At 40.3% G+C, this 27178-nt stretch overlaps 2 protein-coding genes across 7 annotated transcripts in view; one reads left to right on the plus strand and one right to left on the minus strand.

The window, feature by feature from the left end:
• Positions 1 to 27178, minus strand: part of LOC112617290 (periphilin-1) — a 220306-nt gene that overhangs the window by 123663 nt on the left and 69465 nt on the right. For 3 of the 6 annotated variants that reach the window (XM_025374041.1, XM_025374044.1, XM_025374045.1), the window contains exon 1: positions 977 to 1054. The exons of 1 other annotated variant lie outside the window; for it this stretch is intronic. The gene's annotated coding sequence lies outside the window, so the exon portion shown is untranslated. Of the gene's footprint in view, positions 1 to 976; positions 1072 to 27178 lie in introns of those variants that run through there. 2 more of the 6 variants (XM_025374042.1, XM_025374043.1) reach the window with 2 other exon arrangements.
• Positions 1066 to 17042, plus strand: LOC112617293 (zinc finger CCHC-type and RNA-binding motif-containing protein 1). The gene is made up of 8 exons (XM_025374048.1): positions 1066 to 1282; positions 3069 to 3154; positions 4732 to 4760; positions 10550 to 10661; positions 11005 to 11112; positions 15166 to 15278; positions 15387 to 15462; positions 15942 to 17042. The coding sequence occupies exons 2-8, from the start codon at positions 3071 to 3073 to the stop codon at positions 16071 to 16073; spliced, it is 654 nt and encodes a 217-aa protein (XP_025229833.1). The 5' UTR covers positions 1066 to 1282; positions 3069 to 3070; the 3' UTR covers positions 16074 to 17042.

Consider the following 27178-nt stretch of genomic DNA (forward strand, 5'->3'; position numbering starts at 1 on the left):
GATAGCCTAAGTCGAAAGGAAGCACAAAGCAGCATGGAAATGAGACTATAGCACAGAAGACCAAAGAGGCTTACATCTTGTGCGGTAACCAAGGATAACAGGGATGTAATGCATAGTAGGTTTGGCCGGCCACAAGTTTGCCAAGAGACTTAGTCCCAGCGGTCCCCTGGCGGCCACGGAGGTATTCAGGCCTCTCAAAATTCAGCTGCGCCCTGGATGGATTGCACTTCCGTCCCTCTAGAAGACATCGGCTTCACTCTGGATAGATTGTGCAGGCTCCAGGAGAGGCTCTGGGTTCCAGGCTGCTAGAACGCAGGCTCCCAGGGAGTGGTTAGAGGCCTGGTCTCTATGTGCTGGTGGGTAGAAGTATAAACTACCTTGCATTATGTTCTGATTTTTCTGTAGGAATGATGGGCACGTTATGGCCTCTTACAGAAAAAGCAGTGCGTAGCCATTATAGATTTACAGGAAGAGAAAAGGTGCCAAGAAGTTCAACATTTGTCCATACCCACGCTAAAGATAAGTCATTCTGTGAATCTAACTCTCCCCAAGTTGTCCTTGTCTCCCCAACTAGACTGAGATCTCCACCAGAAAACAAAACAAACCAAAAAAAAGGTCCGTTTATTTTGTAGTTCCCAAAGTGCCTAATAGCTGGGTACGGCGAACACCTTCAGTACAATTACGAACTTCCTGACTGCTCTCGGGTTACTGAAGTTACCTAGCTCAGTCTTCTTTTTGCATATTAAGGCGCTACAGAGAGGCGAACCCGTATCTTAAGACTCAATACTTTCCTTTATTCCAAACTCCACTGCGTCTCTCCACCCTCAACCGCATGGGCAGAATTGCTGCACAATTCAAAGGTAGGAGAATCCAGGACCCGACATAGAAAACTCCCGCCTCCCCCCGCTAAACCCCCAGCGTTTAGCAGCCCGCACTCGCTCTGCATCCATCTTTGGGAAAGGTAAAAGTCGCTCACCGACTCTGGCCCTCCGAGACACCCCGTAAACGTAGCCGTCCGCTGGCCGCCGTTATCCCAAGTAGGCACTTCCGGCGCGTGCATTGACGTCAGCGAAGCGCTCGCCTCTGGGCCCGCCTTCGGGGCCCGGATCTGAAACAACCGGGAAGAGGCACCGTGGCTGCTACCATCTGGTCCCCGCGCCTGACCCCTCCCAGGACTCGTGATGCCAAGGCCGCTGCGAGCGGCTACGAAGAGTCGGGGTTGAGCCCCAGCTGAGCTGAGGGCTCGCACTCTTCTGGTCTCCCAGGCCCAACCCACGTGAAGGTAAACGCCTCCTCAACTGCGGCCTTCTTTTCTGCGGGACCCCCTCCCCAGACTCGGCTGCCAAAATGCTCTGCCCTTCTCTCCCGCCACCCTTTTTATTCCAGGACCTTAATCTCTACCTGCCTTCGCGGCTCTCAGCAGAACGTCTAAGGCATAGTTTCAAATGAGAAACTTTTAAAAAGCGACCTATCTATGTTGAGTTCCTGAAGTTTTCTAAATAATTCCCCCAAAACACCAAACATGAGGCAGTTTTCTCATTCCTTCACGAATTGGCATGCCTTAGAGTCAGTACTTTTCCATTTGTGATGGTTCGTCCCCCATCTCAAATACACACCACACGCTCTTTTTAAATCAGAAATTTGAATTTGGTTGAGTCTGATATTCTCACAGTAATTTGCTGACTTTGTAAGATAAGGTGTGAAAATCAATTACTGATTACATTTGTACATTTTATATACATATACATACATACATACAAGTCCGTCTCTTCCAGGCACCAAGCCTATTTATATAATGTATCATTTCATAATTTGGCAATAATAAGCAAAGTTAACATTTCGAAAGAAGTTTATATTGTCAATACGTAAAGTTTAAATTTCCTCCTTAATATCATACTAAATGGGGAAAAGAAAATTTTCCCCTTTACACACCACTCCAGAGAAAAAAAAATTAAGACAAACAAAAAAGGTACCCAGCCATAGTACAGGCATGCACAGCATAACAACTTTTTCGTTAACAACAAACCACATATACCACAGTGGTCTCCTAAGAGTATAATACATTGTACCATGTTTTTAGTGCACCTTTTCTGTCTTTAGCTACGTAAATATTTACCATTGTGTTTCAATTGTCTACATTATTCACTACATTAACATGCTATACAGGTTGCAGCCTAAGAGCAATAGGCTAGACCATCTAAGTTTGTCTCAGTACACCCTATGATGTTTGCGCTATGAAATCACGTAACACACTCAGAACATACCTCCTTCGTTAAGCGTAGCATGACTGTGTATTAGCAAAAATCAGTGACTAAGGTTCTTTCTGAGTCCCCATGCTCTTTCTGATCTGGGTGAGCAAGGTGTAGGTATTGTCCATATACAATACATATGCATTAAAGCATTTTTTGCTCATAGTCTGAGTGGAAGTTAGGAGTAGCCTTAGGGTTTTTCCTTCATCTATTTAAAACCCATCTCCATACCCATACAGTCTGGCACTGAAAGTGTTGATGTAAAGAATACTTGAAAGAAGAAGAACCAAAAAAGAATTTTTCTTGAGTGGTGACTGGGAAAAAGGAATTCCTTAATTCAGCCTGCTGGAGTTCCTAACTTGTAAGGAAGGTGTACAAATCTGGCATAGTTAAATTGGTGATTGTTAATACTGTATTGATTTTTGTTTTTTGTTGTTGTTTTTTCAAAATAATACCTAGACTGGTCTGATTGTTTTATTTGGAATTAAGAATACCTGGTTTAGGCCACTTTGGGACGCTGAGACAGGTGGATCACTTGAGGTCAGGAGTTCAAAACCAACCTGACCAACATGGTGAAACCCTGTCTCTACTAAAAATACAAAATTAGCCGGGCATGGTGGTGGATACCTGTAATCCCAGCTACTCGGGAGGCTGAGGCAGGAGAATTGCTTGAAACTGGGAAGCGGAGGTTGCAGTGAGCCGAGATTGCGCCATTGCACCCCAGCCTGGGCAACAAGAGCGAAACTCCGTCTCAAAAAAAAAAAAAAAAAAAGAATCCTGGTTTAGATTGATTGCTGATAGGTTTATTTTCACTTTTAGAAATGAGTGGTGGATTGGCTCCAAGTAAGAGCACAGTGTATGTATCCAACTTGCCCTTTTCCCTGACAAACAATGACTTGTACCGGGTAAGTAAATCTTATCAAGTGACTGCTATTTGAGATACAGATAACCTTAAGCAAATAGTTCTCCCTGGCAAAATTCTTTTTTTCTTTTTCTTCTTTTTTTTTTTTTTTTTTAAGACAGTCTAATTCTGTCACCCAGGCTGGAGTGCAGTGGCACTATCATGGCTCACTGCAGCCTCCTGCCCCCTCAGGTGGTACTCCCACCTCAGCCTCCCGAGTAGCTGGGAAATACAGGTGTGTGCCACCATGTCTCTACAAGCTACCTGGGCACCTAAGGTTGGAAGATTGCTTGAGCCTAGGAGGTGGAGGCGACAGTGAGCCAAGATCACACCACTGCACTCCAGCCTGGGTAACAGAATGAGACCCTGTCTCAAAAAAAAAAAACACAAAAAATAGAAGCTGTATTTATTGAACATTTAAGTCAAATTATATGTTAGATACTAAGGAGATGCTAAGATGTTAGGTGCTAAGGAGAAAAAATAAAGCGGGAAAGGTGGGCTATTGAATGTTAAGTTGGGAATGGAGGTGAAATTTTACACAGGGAGGTCAGGAATGCCATTATTGAGAAGGTGACTTTTGAATAAAGACCTGAAGCGAGTAAGAGGCACCTGTGCAAATTCTGGAGGACAAGCATTTCAGGAAAAGAGGGGTAATCTTAGGTAAGCCCACTCAAGGTGCCTTATAGGACCTATTTACATCATGGTAAGGACTCTGGCTTTCACTCTGAGTGAAACGAGAGGCCATTAGTAAGTATTACGTAGAAAACTGTACTGGCCTTCAGAACCCAGTGTTGATAACACTGCAATCCGGTTATATTACATTCCAGCATTATATAGCTTAATCATAGAACGAAAAAATTCATTATTATTGGTTGCATATACTAACACATTCTAAAAGACTTTTTATATAATAGGAACTCTTAGTATATGGGTAATGAGCTGGAACCATAGAAATAAATGAGATTGCATAGGATAAAATAAAAGTAACAGAAGAGAGAGCCAACTATAAAGTTCCACCAACATATTAATGGTGGGCAGAGGAAGAAGACTGATAGAAATGGATTTTTCATTATAAAAGCTTTTTTTATGAGGTTTTGTTTTGTTTTGTTTTTTAAATAAAGCAGTCTAAGGATCTGTCTTCTCAAACAGGGATTGCTTCGTAGGAATAACAAGGTAGAGGTGAGGGTAGAATTGGAAAAGTGCTACTCCATAACATTGATATTTGAAGCACAGGTATAGCTGGCACTATGATGGAGTTGATAGTTGCCATGGGTATACCTCAGGAACACAGCAGCTGTCCAGTGTGTATGCCTTAGATCTACCACATGTGTAGAGTGAGTTTTTTTCTCTGTATTTACTCCATTGTCAAATTTAGGAACTGAGACAGATACATGTGACTCAAACAACAGTAAGAATATTATTCTAGTAACCAAAAAAACCATTTTTTTAGGGCCTGCCTTATAGACTGAAGGCTGAAATTTTTCATAAACTATAACAGAATTTTGTCAACATCTGCAACCTAAAAATTTGATGTTTTCATGATTTTAAAATAAATTGTAAATATGTGGTCTTTTGTTTCAGATATTTTCCAAGTACGGCAAAGTTGTAAAGTAAGTATTCACATTAAATTTTGTAACTTCATTTAAAAGTTTATCTGAATTTGCTTCTCCATTTTTTTCAATGACAGTAAATTTTTAAAAATAAAACATACTTGATGTAACAAAGAAAATAATACTATTAACATTTTTATGACAATTTTATTTGGTTTTCCATGTACATAAACATGTAGACAATTTTTCTTCAAGACTGTATTCCATACATTCAATTTTATTTTCTTTTTTAATTTGATACATCATAAATGTCTTTCCATGTATTATAAAGATACATCTTCATATCTAATGGTAAACAAATATTTTGGTTACTAGGAAGTGTTATCAAGTATACTATAAGTAACCTACTTTCAAATAAATAGGGGGTTTGTTTTTTTTTTTCAAATAAATACTGTAAAATCAAATATTTCTGTGCATCTGACTTGCAGGATGCTATGAGACTGATAAATAGAAAACGTATTATCTTTCTTCAGAGAAAGCTTAGAGATCATTGGAAAGACTAGAAACATACAAATGGTATGGATGATAACAGGGCTGAGGGTTAGGAACAATAAAAAGAACTTGAACTCGTATTTCACTGTTTTAAATCAAGCAACTATATTATGGGGCAAAAAAGTAAAAGGATACTGTCATCCTATCTTATAACCAATATACATTCTGATATAAATTTAAAATCCCAATAATTTTGAGCATATTTCTCTTGGCCAATTTCTTCTAGTGTTCCATAAATGGATATTAAACAGTTGAAGCTCATTTGCATCTTGAAATTACTAACTTCTTTTACAGTTACTTTGCTATTAAAAAATCATTATCAAAAATGCTTCTGTGTAAATTTTTGGGTGTTCAGATTTTAAAAAGTCATCATCATCAGTCCAAACACTGGTAATGATGATGGTATGTAATACTTAAATGAGCACATATATATGCCAGGCATTGTTCTAATCTCTTTATGTGTATTATTTAATTCTCACAACTACCCTTTAAGGTAGGTACTGTTATTATCTCAATATTATAAATGATGAAACTGAAGCACACAGTAAACCTAAAGTCATCTTGCTAGCTAATGGTGGAGAAAATATTTGAATCCAACAGTGAGGTTTCAGAGTCCACTCCCTTTTACCTTTTTTTTTCTGCTTTGTCAGAATCTTTGAGTGGATCTCCATATCAATATATAGTCCTGAACCATGAAACTGCAATGGAATTAAAGACACAGGGTTATAAGCACCTAGAAACAGGGAAGACTTTAGAGAGCCAGGGAAGGCTTACCTGAGTCAGTGTTTTTTGAGTGGAAACCTAAGGATGAGTAACAGTTAAGTAGGCAAAAATAAGGGAGGAATATTTCAGGTAGAGGGAATAGCTTGTGCAAAGGCCTTGTGGCAAAAGAAAATAAAGTGACATCAAGAAATAGAAAGAAGGCCAATGTGACTAGAGATGAGTGAGTAAGGGGGAGAAAGCACAAGATGGCTCCAGAGATGGAAGCAGGTTCCTCATCTTCTTGGCCAGGTTACAAAGGTATTTGGTTTTCATTCTAAGAATATCAGGAATCATTTAAGAATTTTAAGTGAGGGGTGACATGATTTAAATTTTTTAAAGTTTATTCTGGCCTAATGTAGAAATTAGATTGGAGGGGAACAAAAGCAAATGCAACTGGGCACAGTGGCTCACACCTGTAATCCCAGTGCTTTGGGAGACCAATGTGGGGGGATCACTTGAAAGGTCAGGAGTTCAAGACCAGCCTGACCAACATGGCGAAACCCCATCTCTACAAAAAAATACAAAAATTAGCCGGCCGTGGTGGTACACACCTGTAATCCCAGCTACTTGGGAGGCGAGGCATGAGAATCACTTGAACCCAGGAGGCGGATGGAGGTGGAGGTTGCAGTGAACCGAGATCATGCCACTGCACTCCAGCCTGGGCAGAGCAAGACTCCATCTCAAAAAAAAAAAAAAAGAAAAAGAAAAAGAGAAAATGCAGTGAGACCAGTCTGAAATCTAAAACTGTAGCCCAGGGGAGAAATCTGTACTAAAATAGTACAGGTGGAGCTATAGAGACTGGTCAGATTTGAGAGGTGGTAAGATTTCAGAAATCATTATGAAGTAAAATGGGTAATACTTAGTGATATGTATAGGAAGGAAAGTGGGTAATATTTAGTGATGTGCTTACTTTGTACATAAGGACTTTGTGAACAGGAAGGAGGTGTTATGGATGACATTCAGGTTTCCCAAAATAGTGTATGCTTCATATTATGTGCTTAAATAAGTACATCATATACCTTGTATTAGGAAATTAGGTGCTACTGTCTACCTCTTTTCCCTTGCCAGAAACATGGGAGTCACAGTAGATTTGTCCTTTTAAATCTCTGGTGTAAATTTTTTTTCTGTTACCACAGAAGGTATCTCTATCAAAGTATTGTATGATAGTTGGTTTGTTGGTCTGTCTCCACCACTAAACTGTAAGCTTTCTCCTGAGGGTAAAAACTACTGTTAGTGCTTAGCACATGGGCTTGAGGCTAACAGAGTGACTGAAAGACCGAATGAATGAACACATACAATGTATTCTTTTAGAAACTACTTTTCCTATTTTTTTGTCTATTTTTCCCATTGAATATAAAGGTATGTCTATCAATGAACATATTGAGGTAGGCACGTATGGATTACAGAGACAACCTTAAAGGAGTTTACATTAAAATAGATGAGATGAGGCATTTTTTATGAATAACATAATTCAGCAGAGACTAGCATAATGGAGGAGAAATGATATCCAGTTGAAGCTATTAGAAACTGACACATTGACTTGAATCCCGAAAGAATGAGGAAAATTTTAATGGGCAATGATTCAGAGGTGAAAGAAGATAGAAGCTGTGTGAACAAAGGCACAAATTTGGGGAAATACAGGCCATGCAATTGGAGCATTGAGTGGTTTCTTTTGAGTAGACTTCATAGTTTGTACGTGGGAAGGAGCAGTGAAAGATTAAGGAGATGGGAGCCAAATCATCAACGATACTGACTGGGGGACAAAGAATAGGCAATTTACAGAACCAAAGATTTTTGAACAAAGGAATGGTGTGATTTTATTCCTTAAGTAGAAGACCACTTAGGGATATGAGAAAATTATAAGAGAAAAAATTATAAAGGAACCAATAAGAATAGACTGTTAAAACAGTAATGCCCCTATGGACAAGAAAAAAGCAGTGGAATCAGAAAAGAGGCAACAGATGAGAGATCATTAATTGAGGATGATGTAGAAAGCCAACACTTCTTTGGAAATAGTACTTTAAAAAAAAAAAAGATAACTTTCACAAACATTACGAAAAATTCCAAAATGTAAAGCAACTACCTTATTCAATATTTCTGTCAAAATTGGTTAAAATGTTTCCTGCATATTCTCATAACTGATGCTTTGACGATAACGAGTCTAAATTTGAACCTTCTTACCTTGGGTGCTTGCCTCTCCTTACCTTCTAAGCCCATTGAATATACAGGTGTACCGTCTGAGAAACTAAACCATTTTAGTTGCCCATTTTTCCCTAAATTATTTCAATTTGTTTCTTCTTTTAAATGAAATTGGACATCGCTTTTCTTAATGTGATGGCATCTTTTTATCAGTTTCATTCCAAAGACTATGTATGTACCTTAACCCAAACCCAAATAAAATAATTTTAATATGGGAAATGTTATGCTGAATAAAACTTCTATTTATTCACTTGTGTCCTATGATCTATTTTCCTGTAATTCAAGCATGAGAAAATTACTAAGCTTTATCTTGAACATTATCTTTGTTTTAACTTTGGAAATAATTTCAAGTTTATAAAAAGTTATGACAATGGTACTAAGAACAGCAAAATATCCTTCATGTAAATTCACCTGTTATTAACATTTCCCCCATTTACTTTATCACTTGTACTCTCTCTTGCCCCGTATGTGTGGATATATACACACACAACTTGTTTTTGTGAGGTATGTAGGGGTGAATTACAAACATCATCGCCCTTTATTCCTACATACTTCAGTGTGTTATTTCCTAAAAGTAAGGATATATTTTATATAACCACAGTACAATTACCAACTTCATAAAGTTATTTTGATATAGTAGTTTTACTAAATCAACCATTCATGTTGCAATTTTGTCAGTTGACCTAATAATGTCCTGCATAGTATTTTTCCCCTCTATTAGAGGATCAGTCTAGAGTCAAGTATTGTCTTTAATTTTTCTTTTTAGGCTCCTTTAGTCTAGAACATTGTAAGGAATATATAGCCTACCCTCTTCCCCTCCCCCTCATTTTGTATGTTGCTGATGTTTCCTTGTTATTAGATCTAGTTTACATTTTCTTGGCTACTATACTGCATGGTGGATGTGTTGTTCTCAGAATACCACATCTGGAGGCAGACACTGTCAGTCTGTTCCTCAGTAGTGATATGAATTTTGATCACACAGTCAAGGTGTTGTCTAGATTTTTTCACTGTAGACTTATTTTCCCTTTGCAATTAATAAACAATCCATGGAAGACACTCTAAGACAGTACAAGTACTCTGCTCCACATAAAAATCTCATTTTAGACTTAGCATTTGTTGATGGTTCTTCCCTGATCCAGTCTTTACCATGATTGTTGCCAATTGGTGATTTTTCCAACTCCAGCCTCTACATTCACCAGTCATCCCTTGGCATTCTGCTGTAAGCAAGAGCTTTCCCTCCCATCTCCTCCACTTATTTACTGGTCTATTATCAGTAAGAATTGTAAATTCCTACCTTCTCTGTGGCCTATAATTTATTACTGTAATGAATTGTTTTGGTGCTCAAATTGTCCTTGATTTGGCCAGTGGGAGCTCCTTCCAGCTGGCTGCTGTATTCTTGGCCCCATCATTCATTCATTCATTCATTCATTCATTCATTCCTCTCTCTCTCTCTCTCTCTCTCTCTGTCTCACTTGCTCACACACTTTTGCACTCTCTTACTTTCTGGCGTAAGATGTTCCAAGCTCCTCTTGTACCTGCCCTGCTCTAGCCTTTGAATCAGCTATTTCTCCAAAGAGCCCTGGTGAACATTGTTTTTAAACTATGTTAATTGACATAGGGTGAGCAAGGGCCTCCAGGACTAGGGTTGTGGATGGGGCAAGAGAAAGAGCAGGCTCTGTGCTGTCATAACTCTCCTTATCACTCAGGTACACCCTAGTAGGTGGTATGCCTGAAAACCACAGAACTGGAGATTCTTTTTCCCTAAAGATTGGGGTCTCACTATGTTGCCTAGGCTGTTCTCAAACTCTTGTTCAGGCATCCTCCTGCCTCTGTCTCCCAAGTAGCTGGAACTACAGGTGCGCACCACCACACCCAGCTCTGAAGATTTTTTTTTTTTTCTTATTTTTCTGAAGATTCTGTAAAAGAATATTAAGAATATACTTTGATTCTAACACTTAAAAAAATAAGTAAATCATTTTACTTTTTGTGTAAAGTATACCTTTATTTTGTTTTGTTTTGCAAGCTGAGGGAGTTAGTATGGAAGAGGGATTATGGTTACTCCTTAAGATTTCATTGTCTCTGTAATCTCTTTACTTCACCCTTCAATCTCTGATTAACTCCTAATCATAGGTGTGCTCACTTGTGTTAAATCAGTATCACCCTTTCCCATTTCCATGCTTGATATCCCTTGACTTTGAAGAGATAGCTGATTTTTCAAATGTATTAATTTATCTTATAAATTTTTCATTTAGCCCTTTTTAAAATGAATGTTTCAAGTATTAATACCTGTTTTGTTTATTGCTGCCTCATTTTTAACTATTTGTTTATGCTTTAAGGGTTACCATAATGAAAGATAAAGATACCAGGAAGAGTAAAGGGGTTGCATTTATTTTATTTTTGGATAAAGACTCTGCACAAAACTGTACCAGGGCAATAAACAACAAACAGGTAAGCTATTCATCTCCATCGAGGTTTTTAGCCCCAAAGTCTTTATGCTCATCCAGGCCAAAAATGTGGGGATATAGTGGATCATCAGGTCTAATATATATCTGTAGATTCTTAAGATAGATCTAACTTATGGAAAGAAAAGAGGTCAAACTGTACTGGGTTCTCAAAACATTGGTGGAATCTCAGGAATAAGAATACTACAGAATAGAATTTATCATACCTAAGTGACAATTGCTAAAAAATCCAAAATAAACTAGAATTGAAGATTTGAGAAAATTGATTAAATAATTAATTTTAGATTTCAATGAAATACATTCTACATTTACAGTTTTCTCTTGTTTAGTTATTTGGCAGAGTGATAAAAGCAAGCATTGCTATTGACAATGGAAGAGCAGCTGAGTTCATCCGAAGGCGAAACTACTTTGATAAATCTAAGTGTTATGAATGTGGGGTAAGTAAACCTAAAACTTAATGTAACTTTCCATAGTTTAAGATACTTTTCACGTCAGTCTTTTATTTTTGCTCACCAAAACTTCTGACTGGCTAAACCAGGTTATGAAAATGCTTTATTTTTTAATATTTATTTTTTTGAGACAGGGTTTTCCTCTGTCACCCAGGCTGGAGTGCAGTGATGCAATCACAACTCACTGCAGCCTCCACCTTCTGGGCCCAGGTGATCGTCCCACCGCAATGTCCAAGTAGCTGGGACCACAGGCATGCACCATCACACCCTGTTTAATTTTTAAATTTTTTTGTAGAGGCAGGTTGTTCCTATGTTGCCCAGGCCAATCTCAAACTCCTGGGCTCAAGCAGTCCTCCCACCTCAGCCTCCCAAAGTGCTACAGTTACAAGTGTTAGCCACTGTGCCTGGCCTAGTTGTTTCACTTAGGGACTCTAAACTCATCAAAGTAAATTCAGTTGAAGTGCACTGTGTAAAGATAACCTGAGTTGGGTAATACAAAGTGGTATTTTCTCTAGTTCCTAAATCTTTGAAAATCACTAGTTTTAAAAGTGTTAGACTGATTATTTATGTCACTGTCTTGCAAGATTTTAGTAACTCATAAATTTTTGTTAATAGGATATTGCCTGTTTCTGTACCAGTTTTTAAGTGTCACAGTTCAATAGCAACATTATCATGTGACCTTATCCACTATGGGATATTGTGTTTTGAAGTTTTTTATTTTTTCCTATTAGTATTGCTAGTGTTTTATAACTGAACTATCCTCACATTTTCTTCTTTGGTTCTCTTCATGATCTGTCATTATCCATTTAAAGTTTTGGTGATGAGGAGGAAAAGACAGCCATAGAATAATTTTGTATAAGATCTGTATTGGTACCAAGAGAATTTTAGTCTGGTTCTCACAGGTGTAAGTTTGTAAAATGACCATATAAAATACTTAAGAAACAGGCCGGGCACAGCGGCTCATGCCTGTAATCCTAGCACTTTGGGAAGCTGAGGTGGGTGGATCACTTGAGGTCAGGAGTTCAAAAGCAGACTGACCAACATGGTGAAACCCCATCTCTACTAAAAATACAAAAAAATTAGCCAGGCGTGGTGGCAGGCACCTGTGATCCCAGCTACTTGGAAGGCTGAGGCAGGAGAATCACTTGAACCCAGGAAGCAGAGGTTGCAGTGAGCCGAGATCACTCCACTGCACTCCAGCCTGGGCGACAGAGCGAGACTCCGTCTCAAAAATAAAAATAAAAATAAAAATAAAATACTTAAAAAACAGAGTCGAGAGGTAGTAATGGGGAGCTGGGGAGAGAATCATGGAGAGATACCATCCTGGCTACAAAATCACATGGAAGATGCAAGGAAATGGCTTGAGGTCCTCTACCCCACTGTCACTCCCCATACCCCCCACAAAAAAGATAACTAAATAAACAGACTGACGGATGAATGAATAGAAAGAGTGAGCAAGCAGTCGCTTGGTTACATACTGATTCTGTCAATTCCTATGATTCTGAAACCTCTTAAGTAAACACTTTAGAAACTTTTCCAAAGTTCTGAGTTTTGCAAAAGAAAGAAAGGGAGGGAGGGAAGGTAGTTACATTCAGATTGGTATATATCTTCATATTCACAGTGAATATTAAGTTATCTGAGAAATCCTAGATGAATCTGTTAATTGGTTCCTTTTGGTATATGGATCCATAGAGTTGTTATATTTTTTACATTTTTATATTTAATTTCCCTCCCTCCAAAAAAACCTATTTATGTTTACTTAGCCTGGTTTGTCTAAAGTTATTTCATTAAATCCTTTTTAGTATGGGATATGTTAATATGTTTTGCTATAATATTATTCCAAAACACAGTTTCAGATATGCTTCTCTAACTATATTTTCTCAGCAGCTCATTAACAGTAAGTAACCTCTCTTAGGTTGGGCCATGTCCTAGGTATACAAAGTGCACAGTCTGTCTGCTCTGTCAAATATACTGGAAAAGCATGATTATTGTTCCCTTCTATTGTTCTAACCTTGGCTCAGTCCCCACACCCTACCCTGACATACCTCTTAAATGGAATTGTAGTGAGCTGATGTCCAGATTATAGTTGAGCTCTTATGTTTTACAAGTCAATGTTCTAGCTAAGTAGGAATAATAGCCTAGTCCAGCATTGTCAAATGAGAATATAATGCAAGCCACGTATGTTACTAAGTCTTCAGAAATCCAATGTGTATTTTACCTTTACACTACATATCAATTCAGACAAGTTCTCAATAGCCACATTGGCTGGCTAGTGGCTACTGTAATTAGATAGTGCAACTGTAGTCAGCATATGAAAGGGAAAAAACGAAAGTAATTCATAGGAAAAGTGAGGAAGAAATTTTCCATTTGTTTTTTGTTTTTTTGTTTGTTTTTTGAGACAGGGTCTTGCTCTGTTGCCCAGGCTGGCGTGAAGTAGCACAATCTCGGCTCACTGCAGTCTCTGCCTCCCGGGTTCAATCAATTCTTGTGCCTCAGTCTCCTGAGTAGCTGGGATTACAGGCGCGTGCCACCACGCCCAGCTAATTTTTGTGTAGTTAGTAGAGACAGGGTTTTTCCATGTTGGCCAGGCTGGTCTTCAGCTCGCTTCCTCAGGTGACCCGTCCGCCTCAGTCTCCCAGTGCTGGGATCCCAGCGCTGGGATTACAGGCTTGTAATCCACCATGCCTAGCCCAAAAGAGTATTTTTTTTTTTTTTTTTTTTGAGACGGAGTCTCGCTGTGTTACCCAGGCTGGAGTACAGTGGCACAATCTCTGCTCACTGCAAGCTCCGCCTCCCGGGTTCACGCCATTCTCCTGCCTCAGCCTCCGAGTAGCTGGTACTACAGGAGCGCACCACCACGCCCGGCTAAGTTTTTTGTATTTTTAGTAGGGATGGGGTTTTACTGCATTAGCCAGGATGGTCTCGATCTCCTGACCTCGTGATCCACCCGCCTCGGCCTCCCAAAGTGCTGGGATTACAGGCTTGAGCCACCGCGCCCGGCCCAAAAGAGTATTAAGCAACATATCGGAAATTAACAGGAATAGTTTTATCCTCATTTTATCAGTAACTTAAGATGTTTACATTTAGGGTAAATGATCCATTTAAGTTTTGTTTTTTTTTTTTTTTTTTTTTTTTTTTTTTTTTGAGACGGAGTTATTTGCTCTGGTCACCCAGGCTGGAGTGCAGCGGCACAATCTCACCTCACTGCCACCTCCACCTCCTTGGTTTAAGCAATTCTCCTACCTCAGCCTCCTGAGTAGCTGGGGCTACGGGTGTGTGCCACTACGCCCAGCTAATTCTATTTTTGTTTGTTTGTTTTTTAGTAGAGACGGGGTTTCACCATTTTGGCCAGTCTGGTCTCGAACTCCAGACCTCAGGTGATCCACCCGCCTCAGCTTCCCAAAGTGCTGGGATTACAAGCGTGAGCCACCACACCTGACCGAACTGTTTTATATCTTGAATTTTGAGATTTCAATGTTTGAGAGAAGACTACTACTTCTACTCTTAGTAAAACCACTAAATAGTCCTAAATGTTAATTTTAACTGAGAGTTACAATGTCACCTTCTAAATAGTAAAGTACTGGGTTTTATCATTAATGTCTTTCTATGTAGTCCCAGTATGGGAATATTCCTTTTTAAATTCGAAAACCTTTTAGTAAGGCCGGGTGCGTGACTCACACCTGTAATCCCAGCACTTTGGGAGGCCAAGGCGGGTGGATCACGAGGTCAGGAGATCGAGACCATCCTGGCTAATATGGTGAAACCCTGTCTCTACAAAAAATACAAAAATAAAAACTTAGCCGGGCATGGTGGCGGGTGCCTGTAGTCCCAGCTACTCGGGAGACTGAGGCAGGAGAATGGCGTGAACCCAGGAGGTGGAACTTGCAGTGAGCCTAGATCGCGCCACTGCACTCCAGTCTGGGCGACAGAGCAAGACTCCATCTCAAAAGAAAAAAAACCTTTTAGTATTAGAGTACCAGGCAAGATTTTGTAAATAACAAATATGGTATTTTTTCTTTCCTTTTTAATGGGAAACAAAAGGAAAGTGGACACTTAAGTTACGCCTGTCCGAAAAATATGCTTGGAGAACGTGAGCCTCCAAAGAAGAAAGAAAAAAAGAAAAAAAAGAAAGCTCCTGAACCAGAAGAAGAAATGTATGTATATTATTCTTACTAAATACATTATCATGTTGCTTTTGTCTTTTGGTTGGTTGCTTTTGCCTATTGGTTGGTTACATTCCAATTTGTTTTTCTTTATTTAAGTGAGGAAGTAGAAGAAAGTGAAGATGAAGGGGAGGATCCTGCTCTTGACAGCCTCAGTCAGGCCATAGCATTCCAGGTATTGTTCTTTTAAAAGGCATCATGCAATAGCTGACTGGGTTTATAGTCCTTGCTTACTTCATTGATCACCTCATGGCAACCTCTCTTTTTCCCCCTAACCTCCTAAGCCTTAGGAGACAAGCTGTTTCTCTGAGGTAGTGTGAATGAAAAGTTCCCATTGGTTCTTCCTAGATTTTTAAGGGCCCCACAACACTTACTATCTTAATCTTTTTTCATTAAAAAAATGAGCAGAACTATTTACTCAAAGTGAGTATAGCCCAACAGAAAAGATTTTTTTTAGAAATTGCCTAGGATAATTTTGAGTAAGATTGTGAGATGGGACAGAACTCAGGGGAAGGGAGCAGATCTTATTGTCTGCATGGACTGGGAGGGTGGGAAGTAATGGCATTTGTGGTATGTTTTTGCCATGTTTTGAATTAACGAACCATAAATAATATTAAACAGGTTATTGGTTTTGTTTTGTTTTTTGAATCACAGCAAGCCAAAATTGAAGAAGAACAAAAAAAATGGAAACCCAGTTCAGGAGGCCCCTCAACATCAGATGATTCAAGACGCCCAAGGATAAAGAAAAGCACATATTTCAGTGATGAGGAAGAACTTAGTGATTAAAATCTTGCCCTAGCACAGTAATAAAAATCAAGATTTGTTAATAACAATCTTGAAGAGCTAATTTTAATAAAAATAAGAAAAGTTAGTACTATCATGTTAATACTATTATTGTTATCCCAAGAAAAAAGATATTTTAAAAATTTATTTGAAAAGTTCATTATAAGGGCTTTATTCATGCCTGATTTGTTTACATGAGGACTTCTGAAATTAATCCTTAAAACTGAAACTTCCTGAAGACCGAAAAGTTGAATGATTTATTGTTACTTATGTTAATAAACTTTTCAAGAGAATTTTGTCTTTAAATATGGGTGTTTTGTCATCATATTTCTTGTAGCTTTATCCCAATCTGGATAAATTGTAAATACCTATAAAATAAATTGTATATACCTATAAAATATAAAGTCATATAGCTCTAAAAGGCTTAAAATCAAACACAGGTGTTACTTGTGTGCCCTACCCATAGCACCAAATTCCATTCCCTAGAAGAAACTACTCATATGTGCACACGTGTTGTTAAATAAAATACATATATTTCTGTCAATAAAAGAATAAAGGAGAATTATTCAATCTCTTATACTTCTACCTTCCTCAATCTTCCCAATGTGGCTGTGTTAAAAATTGGGGGGAAATCCATACATATATTTTTTAATGACCATGTAAATAGTTTTCACTTCTGAGCCAAGGAGTATGCTATGATTACATTTTTTCTAGAGTTAATAGTTGTCCATTTTTTTCCATGTATCGTCTTTGTATTTATGACTAAATCTTCCCATTCTGTCTGCAGGTGGTTATATGGGAGTGGGATTAGCCTTTAATTTTCTACTTTGTATATTTCTATATTGTTTAACTTTGTAAGAATGTCCATTAATTACTTTTTAACTAGTAAAAGCAATAAAAATAAGTTAACACTATTATGGTAATACTATTATTGTCATCCCAAGAAAAAATATATTAAAAAGAGATTTGAAAAGTTCATTATAAAAGCTTTATTTGTGTTTCCACTTTGAAAACTACAAAGTGTTAACCACCCATCAGCAAAGAATCTTCCAGATCACAGCAAGACAGACAGAATGATTGAATGCAGTACTCAACCATCTGTTTGGCCATTAGTCAAATACAACAGTTTTGGGTTTTTGGTTTTTTTTTTTTTAATTTTTATTTATTTATTTATTTTTAAAACGGAGTCTCACTCTGTTGCCCAGGCTGGAGTGCAGTGGTGCGATCTCAGCTCACTGCAACCTCCACCTCCCCAATTCAGACGATTTTCTTGCCTCAGCCTAAGTAGCTGGGATTACAGGCACACACTACCACATCCAGTTAATTTTTGTATTTTTTTAGTAGAGATGAGGTTTTACCATGTTGGTCAGGCTAGTCTCAAACTCCTGACCTCATGATCCACCTGCCTCGGCCTCCCAAAGTGCTGGAATTACAGGCGTGAGCCACCATGCCTGGCGTACAGTTTTAAAGCAAAGAAAAAAATTGGGAAAAGATTTGCCACAAATTTAAGTTTCTATGAATACCTGAAGACAGACTCCAGTAGGAAATAAATTAGTGACAAATAGAGTATTTAGAAGATAAAATAGGCCAGGTGCAGTGACTCATAACTGTAATCCCAACACATTGGGAGGCCAAGACAGGAGGACTGCTTGAGGCCAGGAGTTTGAGCCCAGCCTGGGGGAAAAAAGGAGACTGTCTTTACAAAAAATAAAATTAGCCACTCGCACCTGTAGTCCTAGATACTTGAGAGGCTGAAGCGGGACAACCTGGGAAACAGCATGATCCTGTCTTTAAAAAAAAATTTTTTTAAAAAGTAAAAAAAAAGTTTATCATTACTTATCAAGGAAGTCTATTACAACCAGGAATACATCAAAATTTACCTAATTAGGAAAAAAAACACTTCATTGTTGGTGAGGATGACATTAAGAGCACTTGTGGTATTGTATACTGGCCCTGAATCAATTCTGAAGGGTAATTTAACAATAAATATCAAACGTTAAGTATGTTCTATTTTTTGAACTAGAAATTACATTATATTTTATCCTAGGGTTCTAATCAAAAATGCAGGTATTTATGTACAAACATATATTATTTAAAATTCAAAACAAATAATTGTCAGCTGGGCACGGTGGCTCACATCTGTAATCCCAGCACTTTGGGAGGCCAGGGCAGGCAGATCACTTGAGGCCAGGAGGTTGAGACCAGCCTGGCCAACATAGCGAAACCCCATCTGTACTAAAAATGCAAAAGTTAGCCAGCCACGGTGACACACGCCTGTCATTCCAGCTACTCAGGAGACTGAGGCACAAGAATCGCTGGAACCAGGGAGGCAGAGGCTGCAGTAAGCCAAGATCGCGCCACTGCACTCCAGCCCTGGGTGACAGAGTGAGACTCTGTCTCAAAAAAAGAAAGAAAAAGAATCATCAACAGCAAACTAAAGCATGATGCATTTGCAATAATAGATTATTAGGAACCATTAAAATGTTTCAAAGAATTTTTAATTGTATGAAAAAACATTCCAGATATAATGTCAAGTGTAAAACACTTGTTATATATGGATACATATCTACATACGGAAGGGGGAAATGCGTACTGCTAAAGGAGCAATGCAGAGTGGTTCAGAGTATGCTCTTTTTTTTACTGATTAAGGAAATTCTTTTTTTTTTTTTTTTTTTTTGAGATGGAATCTTGCTCTGTCACCCAGACTAGAGTAGTGGCACAATCTCTGCTCACTGCAAGCTCCGCCTCCCGGGTTCACGCCATTCTCCTGCCTCAGCCCCCTAAGTAGCTGGGACTACAGGCACCTGCCACCAAGTCTGGCTAATTTTTTGTATTTTTAGTAGAGACGGGGTTTCACTGTGTTAGCCAGGATGGTCTCGATCTGACCTCGTGATCCGCCCACCTCGGCCTCCCAAAGTGCTGGGATTACAGGCGTGAGCCACCGCGCCCAGCCGAGAGTATGCTCTTTTTTTGACAGATACACTTAGGTTCCTATGGCCATGTTGCCACTTAAAACTGCTGATCGTAGGTAATTTACTTAACCTGAGTTATATGAAAATGAAGAAGGTTAAAGCAACACAGAAGGACAAATATTGTATGATACCACTTACATGAGGCACCTGGAATAAGCAACATAGAGACAGAAAATAGAGGTTACCAGGGTCTGAAGGGAGGTTAAAAGGGGGGGTAGTTATTTAATGCATACAGTTTCTGTTTCAGTTGATGAAAAGTTCTGGAAATGGCTAGTGGTGATGGTTGCTCAATACTGTGAATGTACCTAATGGCACTAAGTTGTACATGTAAAAATGGGTAAAATGGGCCGGGCGTGGTGTCTCATTCCTGTAATCCTAGCAGTTTGGGAGTCTGAGGCAGGCAGACTGCCTGAGCTCAGGAGTTTGAGACCAGCCTGGCCAACAGGGTGAAATCCTGTCTCTACTAAAATAGAAAAAAATAGCCGAGTGTGGCAGTGTGCGCCTGTAGTCCCAACTACTCGGGAGGCTGAGGCAGAAGAATTGCTTGAACCCAGGAGGCGGAGGTTGCAGTGAGTCACGATCATGCCACTACACTCCAGCCTGGGCAACAGAGCAAGACTCTGTCTCAAAAAAAAAAAAAAAAAAAAAGGTAAATTTTATGTGATGTATATTTTATCACACACGCACAAAAAAAAAAAAAAAACATGTGCCTCAAGTGACAGGACTGCATAGAAAAAAATGTGCAAACATAACTAAAAATTTTTTGTAAAGTGTAATTAGGCCACCAAGCCCTCCCCACAGCCCACCAAGTCATGCTGAACCATCACACCTGTAAGCCCCTTCCTTGTGGTCTACGTCCAGAATAATATTAAGATAGGTTTCCCACTGCAGGCAAGGGATTGGAGGGGTCCTTCCCCAGGAGAAAATACACACAGCTTGAGATACTCGCCCTAAAGAAAATGTTCAGTAATAAAGACCTCCAAGTTAATATGTCCAAAGCAACGCTAGTGAAATATGCTTTAATCAGGTTTTCAGTGCTTCACATTCAAATATGAACAGACACATAAGCATCAACAAACATTTGAGGAAAGCCTGTAATACAACAGAAACCCAAACAAGCATACCACAAAAGAGAGCTTTAAGAACAATTCTGGCTTTGAAAATCTATCTATCCCCTACGGTTTCAGAAAAAGAGACTGTGAACCTGTGATGAACTTGGCAGTTTCTTTTTTTTTTTTTTTTTGAGATGAAGTCTCGCTCTGTCACCAGGCTGGAGTGCAGTGGTGCAGGTGCAATCTCGGCTCACTACAACCTCTGCCTCCTGGGTTCAAGTGATTCTCCTGCCTCAGCCTCCTAAGTAGCTGTGACTACAAGCGTGCACCACCACCACCACACCCGGCTAATTTTGTAATTTTAGTAGAGATGGGGTTTCACCATGTTGGCCAGGATGGTCTCGCCCTCCTTACCTCATGATCTGTCCACCTTGGCCGCCCAAAGTGCTGGGATTACAGGCGTGAGCCACCATGCCAGGCCTGTTTTTGTTTGTTTGTTTGTTTGTTTAGAGTTTCACTCTTGTTGCCCAGGCTGCAGTACAATGGCATGATCTCAGCTCACTGCAACCTCCACATCCTGGATTCAAGTGATTCTCCTGCCTCAGCCTCTCATGTAGCTGGGATTACAGGTGTGTGCCATCATGCCCAGCTAATTTTGTATTTTTTTAGTAGAGATGGGGTTTCACTGTGTTGGTCAGGCTGGTTTCAAACTCCTGACCTCAATTGATCCATCTGTCCTGGCCTCCCAAAGTGCTGGGATTACAGGCGTGAGCCACTGTGCCTGGCCAACTTGGTACTTTCTAATAAGTACTTGTCTAGCAGAGAATGCCCTTCTTGCCCTTCTTGCTGGATATGACTAATGGTTTTTTTTTTTTTTTTCCTTCTGCAGTCATTTACTCATTTGCTTTTTTGACTAGATGCCTTATTCTGAAATTGTCAATTACAGTTTTCAGAGTATCATGAAATTCAATTATGCCCACATAGGACATTTATAAATTTTGCATGTTAATTTATTCCTTTGTTTTATAAGCTATAAGTGTGTGTATATATGTGCTCTACAGCCAGGTGTGGTGGCAGGCACCTGTAGTCCCAGCTCCTGGAGAGGCTAAGGTGGGAGGTTCCCTTGAGCCCAGGGATTTAAGTCCAGCTGGGCAACAGAGTAACACCTTGTCTCTAAAAAACAAATAAAATTGAATTTAAGTAATATTTTTGGCCGGGTGTGGTGGCTCATGCCTATAATCCCAGCACTTTGGGAGGCCAAGGCAAGAGGATCTCTTGAAGCCAGGAGTTCAAGACAGCCTAGGCAGCAAAGTGAGACCCTGACTTTATAAAAATAAAAAATAACTTGTTTAAATTAAAAAAATAAAAACTATGTTTTAAATGCTTAAATATTAAAACCTTGATTACCATACCTAGAAAAGTACTTGAAAGCTTTACATAGAATATGCCATAGATCAGTAACTTAGGTTCAATCATTGATGGAGGGCTGGAAACCTAATTTTTAAAGTGGGGAGGAAACTATTGGATCATATAACTAAGCCATCCAGCTTCAGAAATGGATAAAAGAGATAAAAATGTAATTAGAAATATCTTTTTCTTTGTCTTACCACTGCTGTCCTCTGTACTTCCTTTATTTCTCAACAAGCTTTCTTCATATGATGGTAGAGATAACCATCAGTATCTCTAAAACTAAGAATCCCAACAAAGAAAACCCCTTTCCCAATGGTCCCAGCAAAAGTTCCTGATTGGCTAGGTCTCTGTCACAGTCCCCATTCCTGGAAATAAGGAGTAGAGTCAGTCCCACCCAAACGACATGGAGTGAAAGTGTTCCTGTGCAACGCAGTATCTATCTTCAGTTTGGAATCAATATGGAAATTACCCTGTCAAAAGAATCTTAAGCTTAAAACCCTCCTTTCAACATTTCCAAGGGCAGAACACTGAGACAGCTGAGCAGAACACACAAAGAAAATAAAGATTCAGGCCAGGCGCAGTGGCTCACACCTGTAATCTCAACAGTTTGGGAGGCTAAGGCAGGTGGATCACCAGAGGTCGGGAGTTCGAGACCAGCCTGACCAACATAGTGAAACCCCGTCTCTACTAAAACAACAAAATTAGCCAGGTGTGGTGGCGCATGCCTGTAATCCCAGCTACTTGGAAGGCTGAGGCAGGAGATTGCTTGAACCCAGGAGGCAGAGGCTGCAGTAAGCTGAGATCACGCCACTGCACTCCAGCCTGGGCAACAGAGTGAGACTCTGTCTCAAAAAAAAAAAAAAAAGAAAAAGAAAGAAAGTGAAAACCTCTTGGAAAGCAATTTGATAAGCACTATTACTTAAATTAACAACATGAACAGTTGCAGTCAGACTGAGCCCTCAGTCCAGAGAATGGGCTTAAGCCATTGTCAATTTTTTTTTAAACACTGCATTTATAAGACCCAAATTTTAAGAATCCTTATATACTACTGTAGATAAAGACAACCAGTTAACAATTTTAGTTAAGCTATGGCACCTAGAAGAAATAAGCAGACCAGAAACATAAAAGCTTTTATAGAAGGCAGATTCCTTTCTGGCATGTTGCACTTTTCATCAGCACATCTTTGCAAGATGCATGGTTTCATGTGAAACACATAATCTTTTTTTCAAAGAGATGGTATAGTTTGGTTAGAGCCTCATAAGTATATTTAAGCTAAGTTAAATACTAAAAATGGCTTTTAACAAATTACCTGAAAGACAAATTATATCACATATTTAGCACTATGTTTAAGGCACTGTTCTAAACACATTATAAATATGAAATAATGGAATCCCTTTTAGGTATTGTTTTCATCATTATACAGATGACAGAACTAAGGCACAGAGAGGCAAAGTAATTCACCCAAAGCCACAAAGTCAGTAAGTAGCATGATGAGGTTTTAAATGCAGGGTACAATGTATGTTATTTTGGAGATGGATACACAAAAAAGTCCTATGCATGACTTACCAAAAATAAATAAATAAATAAAATATAAAAATAAAGGAAAAGCCTGGGCAGGTGGCTCACACCTATAATCCCAGCACTTTGGGAGGTCAAGGCAGGCCAATCACCTGAGGTCGGGAGTTCGTGACTAGCCTGACCAACATGGGAAAGCCCCATCTCTACTAAAAGTAGAAACTTAGCCGGGCACATGCTTGTAATCCCAGCTACTTGGGAGGCTGAGGCAGGAGAATCATTTGAACCAGGGAGCTGGAGGTTTCAGTGAGCCAAGATCGGGCCATTGCACTCCAGCCTGGGCAAAAAGAGTGAAACTCTGTCTCAAAAAAAACAAAAAAGAAAAAGAAAAAGAAAAGCCCTGACTTCACCACCACTAAATATATACATATAACACTTGTACCCCATAAATTTATACAAAGACAATTTTTTAAAAATAAGAGAAATAAAGCCAAACAAACTTGCTCTAGAGTCAATATGCTATCTCTATGCTATGATGCTTCTCTCAAAAAGTACTCAAATGATATGACTGGCTGGGCGCAGTGGCTCACACCTGTAAACCCAGCACTCTGAGAGGCCGAGGGGGATGGATCACCTCAGGTCAGGAGTTCAAGATCAGCCTGCCCAACATGGCGAAACCCTATCTCTACTAAAAATACAAAAATTAGCCAGGCATGGTGGCATTCACCTGTAGTCCCAGCCACCCAGGAGGCTGAGGCAGGAAAATCACTTGAATACAGGAGGCAAAGGTTGCAGTGAGCAGAGATCGTGCCACTGCACTCCAACCTGGGTGACAGAGTGAGACTCTGTCTAAAAAAAAAAAAAAAAAAAAAAAAAAATTATAGTACTGCCTTATCAACTAGGAGATGGTGGTTTTAAATTTCATTTTACATGCATAAGAATAACAATTTGTTTTATTCCATCTTAAAGAATTTTCGCAGGTAGAAGTATTCTTGGAATAACCAACAAATTTTAAAGTTAAAAGAGTAAATATATTATGCCCTAGTGCTTTCTTTAAAAAAATTAAAAATAATTTCCACTTGGAAGTTTAATGAGATCTCAGACTTATCTGTCCAAAACTGAACCCCTGGTCTTCCAAACCAGCTATACTCCCACCTTTTCCTATTTCTGTTTGGTTTCGCTTTGAGACAGTCTCACTCTGTTGCTCAGGCTGGAATGCAGTGGCTCACTGCAGTCTTGACCTCCCAGGTTCAAGTGATCCACCCATTTCAGCCTCCCAAGAAGCTGGGACTACACGTGTGTGCCACCACTCCCAGCTAATTTTTTTTTTTTTTTTTTTTCCTGTAGAGGTGAGGCCTCCCTACGTTGCCTGGTCTTGAACTCCTGGGCTCAAGCAATCCTCCCACCTCAGCCTCCCAAAGTGCTGGGATTACAAATGTGAACCACCATACCTGGCTTCCATTTCTGTTAATGTTAACTCCAGTAGCTCAGGCCAAAGAATTTGGAGTTATCCTCGTTTCCTCTTTTTTTTTTTTTTTTTTTGAGACAGAGTCTCGCTGCATCATCCAGGCTGGAGTGCAATAGCATGATCTCGGCTCACTGCAACCTCCACCTCCCGGGTTCAAGCGGTTCTCCTGCCTCAGCCTCCCAAGTAGCTGGGACTACCTGTGCCTGCCACCACGCCCAGCTAATTTGTTTTGTATTTCTTTTAGTAGAGATGGGGTTTCACTATGTTGGCCATGCTGGTCTTGAACTCCTGACCTCGTGATCCGCCTGCCTTGGCCTCCCAAAGTGCTGGGATTACAGGCATAAGCCACCACACCAGGCCGTCTCCTCTCGTTTTCTAACACCCCCACATCTAAGTCACAAGCTCTTGGCTCTGTCTTTAAAATATGTTCAGATATATGAAGTTAATCTACTGCAATCACCTTGGCCCACAACACCATCTCACTAGAATTACTGCAACTGCCTTTTTTTTTTTTTTTTTTTTAAAGACAGAATCTCGCTCTATCGCCAGGCTGGAGTGCAGTGGTACAATCTCAGCTCACTACAACCTCCAACTCCCTGGTTCAAGGGATTCTCCTGCCTCAGCCTCCCAAGTAGCAAGGATTATAGGCATGCGCCACCATGCCCAGCTAATTTTTGTATTTTTGTATTTTTAGCCACTGTACCCCACCTGCAGTTGCCTCCTAAGTACTCTGCATAGAGCTGCCAGAGCGATCCTTTTAAAAGTAAGACAGGCCAGGCACGATGGCTCATGCCTGTAATCCCAGCACTTTGGGAGGCCGAGGTGGGTGGATTACCTGAGGTCAGGAGTTCAAGACCAGCCTGACCAATGTGACGAAACCCCACCTCTACTAAAAAAATATAAAACTTAACCGGGTGTGGTGGTGGGTGCCTGTAATCCCAGCTACTGGGGAGGCTGAGGCAGAAGAATCGCTTGAACCTGGGAGGCAGAGGTTGCAGTGAGCTGAGATCACGCCATTTCACTCCAGCTTGGACAACAACAGCGAAACACTATCTCAAAAAAGGTAAGACAGACGTAACCCTCCGCTCAAAGTCTCCCCTGGCTTTTCATCTTCCTCAGAGTTAAAGCTAAAGTTTTAACAATGACCTAGATACATAAGGTCCCAAAAGAAGGGCTCTGTGTCTCTCATCTCATCACCTACAATTCACCTCCTAGGTTAGTTTACTGTAGCCACTCTGGCCTCCTTACTGTCTCTCACATTCAACAGGCAGGCACCCACCTGAGAACTTTTGCAATAGATACTCTGTCAATTTGAGCATTCTTCCTCCTGGTTTGTTTTCCTCCCTCCCTTCCTCCTTCCCTCCTCCCTCACTCCTTCCCTCCTCCTTCCCTCCTTCCCTCCTCCCTTCCTCCTTCTTTCCTCCTTCTTTCCTCCTTTCTTCCTTCCTCCTTCCTCCTTCCTTCCCCACCATGCCCCACTATCCTGTACCCATATAAACCCCAAACCCCAGAATCGGATGAGGAGATGACAGGACAACCAGATGAACAGCAGAATGACATGGCAGAGAAAGAGAAGAGAAGGAACATCTGAATGACAAGAGGAGTTCTGCTGGGGGTGGTTGGACAGGAGTTCAGCAGCTGGACAGCCAAACTCCAGTGGGAGATCATTGTCCCACTCCATCCCCACTTCTGGCTCCCCATCCATCCCACTGAGAGCCACCTCCACTGCTCAATAAAACCCCTGCATTCAGGGGTGTTCATGTGTGACCTGATTCTTCTGGGATGCTGGACAAGAGCCTGGGATATAGAGAGCTGTCACACTGGCCCTGTGCCCTTGCAGAAAGGCAGAGGATCCACTGAGCTGGTTAACACTGAAGTTGTCCACGGACCGCAAGGCCAAAAGGGCACACTGTAACACACACCCACTTGGGCTCCTGCACCTGTCTGTGTGCTCCCTTTCCTGTAAGGGGTTTAGCCATGGCAGTGACTGAACAGATGAGCCACACCCCTGTCGCATGTTCTGTGAGGGGGGGTCAGATAATTCTCCAGTTTCATCTGGGGGCTTGTCCAGGATACAATTGAAGAATGGTGAGCTAAAATGTGATACTAGGCTGGCCACAGTGGCTCACACCTTTAATCCCAGCACTTTGGGAGCCTAGACGGGCGGATCACGAGGTCAGGAGATTGAGATCATCCTGGCTAACATGGTGAAACCCCATCTCTACCAAAAATACAAAAAAAATTAGCCAGGCTTGATGGCGGGTGCCTATAGTCGCAGCTACTCCAGAGGCGGAGGTAAGAGAATGGCGCGAACCTGGGAGGTGGAGCTTGCAGTGAGCTGAGATCGCACCACTGCACTCCAGCCTGGGGCACAGAGCGAGACTCTGTCTCAAAAAAAAAAAAAAAAAAGTGAAACTGTCAGATCTGCCTCTTTTCCAAGACCCTGCCACCCCTGTCTTTCCTGCTCTGTTTCCCTCCACGGCGGTCTAGTTGCCTAGTTGACATATGGGACTGGAGTAAAGCTCTAGGGCAACCGAAGGCATTTTTGCTGGAAGATCCCAAGACTGAACTCCAGTGGCCAGGACTTCCAGACTTCACTTGGTATCTTTTCTTCTCTCACAGTTTGAAATGGCTCTTATCTCTTCCTTTATAATGTTAAGGTTTTGCTACAGACTGCAGCAATGATATTAA

Source organism: Theropithecus gelada, unplaced genomic scaffold (assembly GCF_003255815.1).
Source record: "Theropithecus gelada isolate Dixy unplaced genomic scaffold, Tgel_1.0 HiC_scaffold_15989, whole genome shotgun sequence".
NCBI classification, from domain to species: Eukaryota; Metazoa; Chordata; class Mammalia; order Primates; family Cercopithecidae; genus Theropithecus; species Theropithecus gelada.

What these genes read in the sequence shown, in the direction of transcription:
- LOC112617293 (XM_025374048.1), top strand. Translation starts at nt 3,071, where the DNA reads ATGAGTGGTGGATTGGCTCCAAGTAAGAGCACAGTGTATGTATCCAAC. An exon ending in CCTGAACCAGAAGAAGAAAT is followed by an intron (nt 15,279 to 15,386) that starts GTATGTATATTA and finishes TCTTTATTTAAG; the next exon opens with TGAGGAAGTAGAAGAAAGTG. An exon ending in GTCAGGCCATAGCATTCCAG is followed by an intron (nt 15,463 to 15,941) that starts GTATTGTTCTTT and finishes TTTGAATCACAG; the next exon opens with CAAGCCAAAATTGAAGAAGA.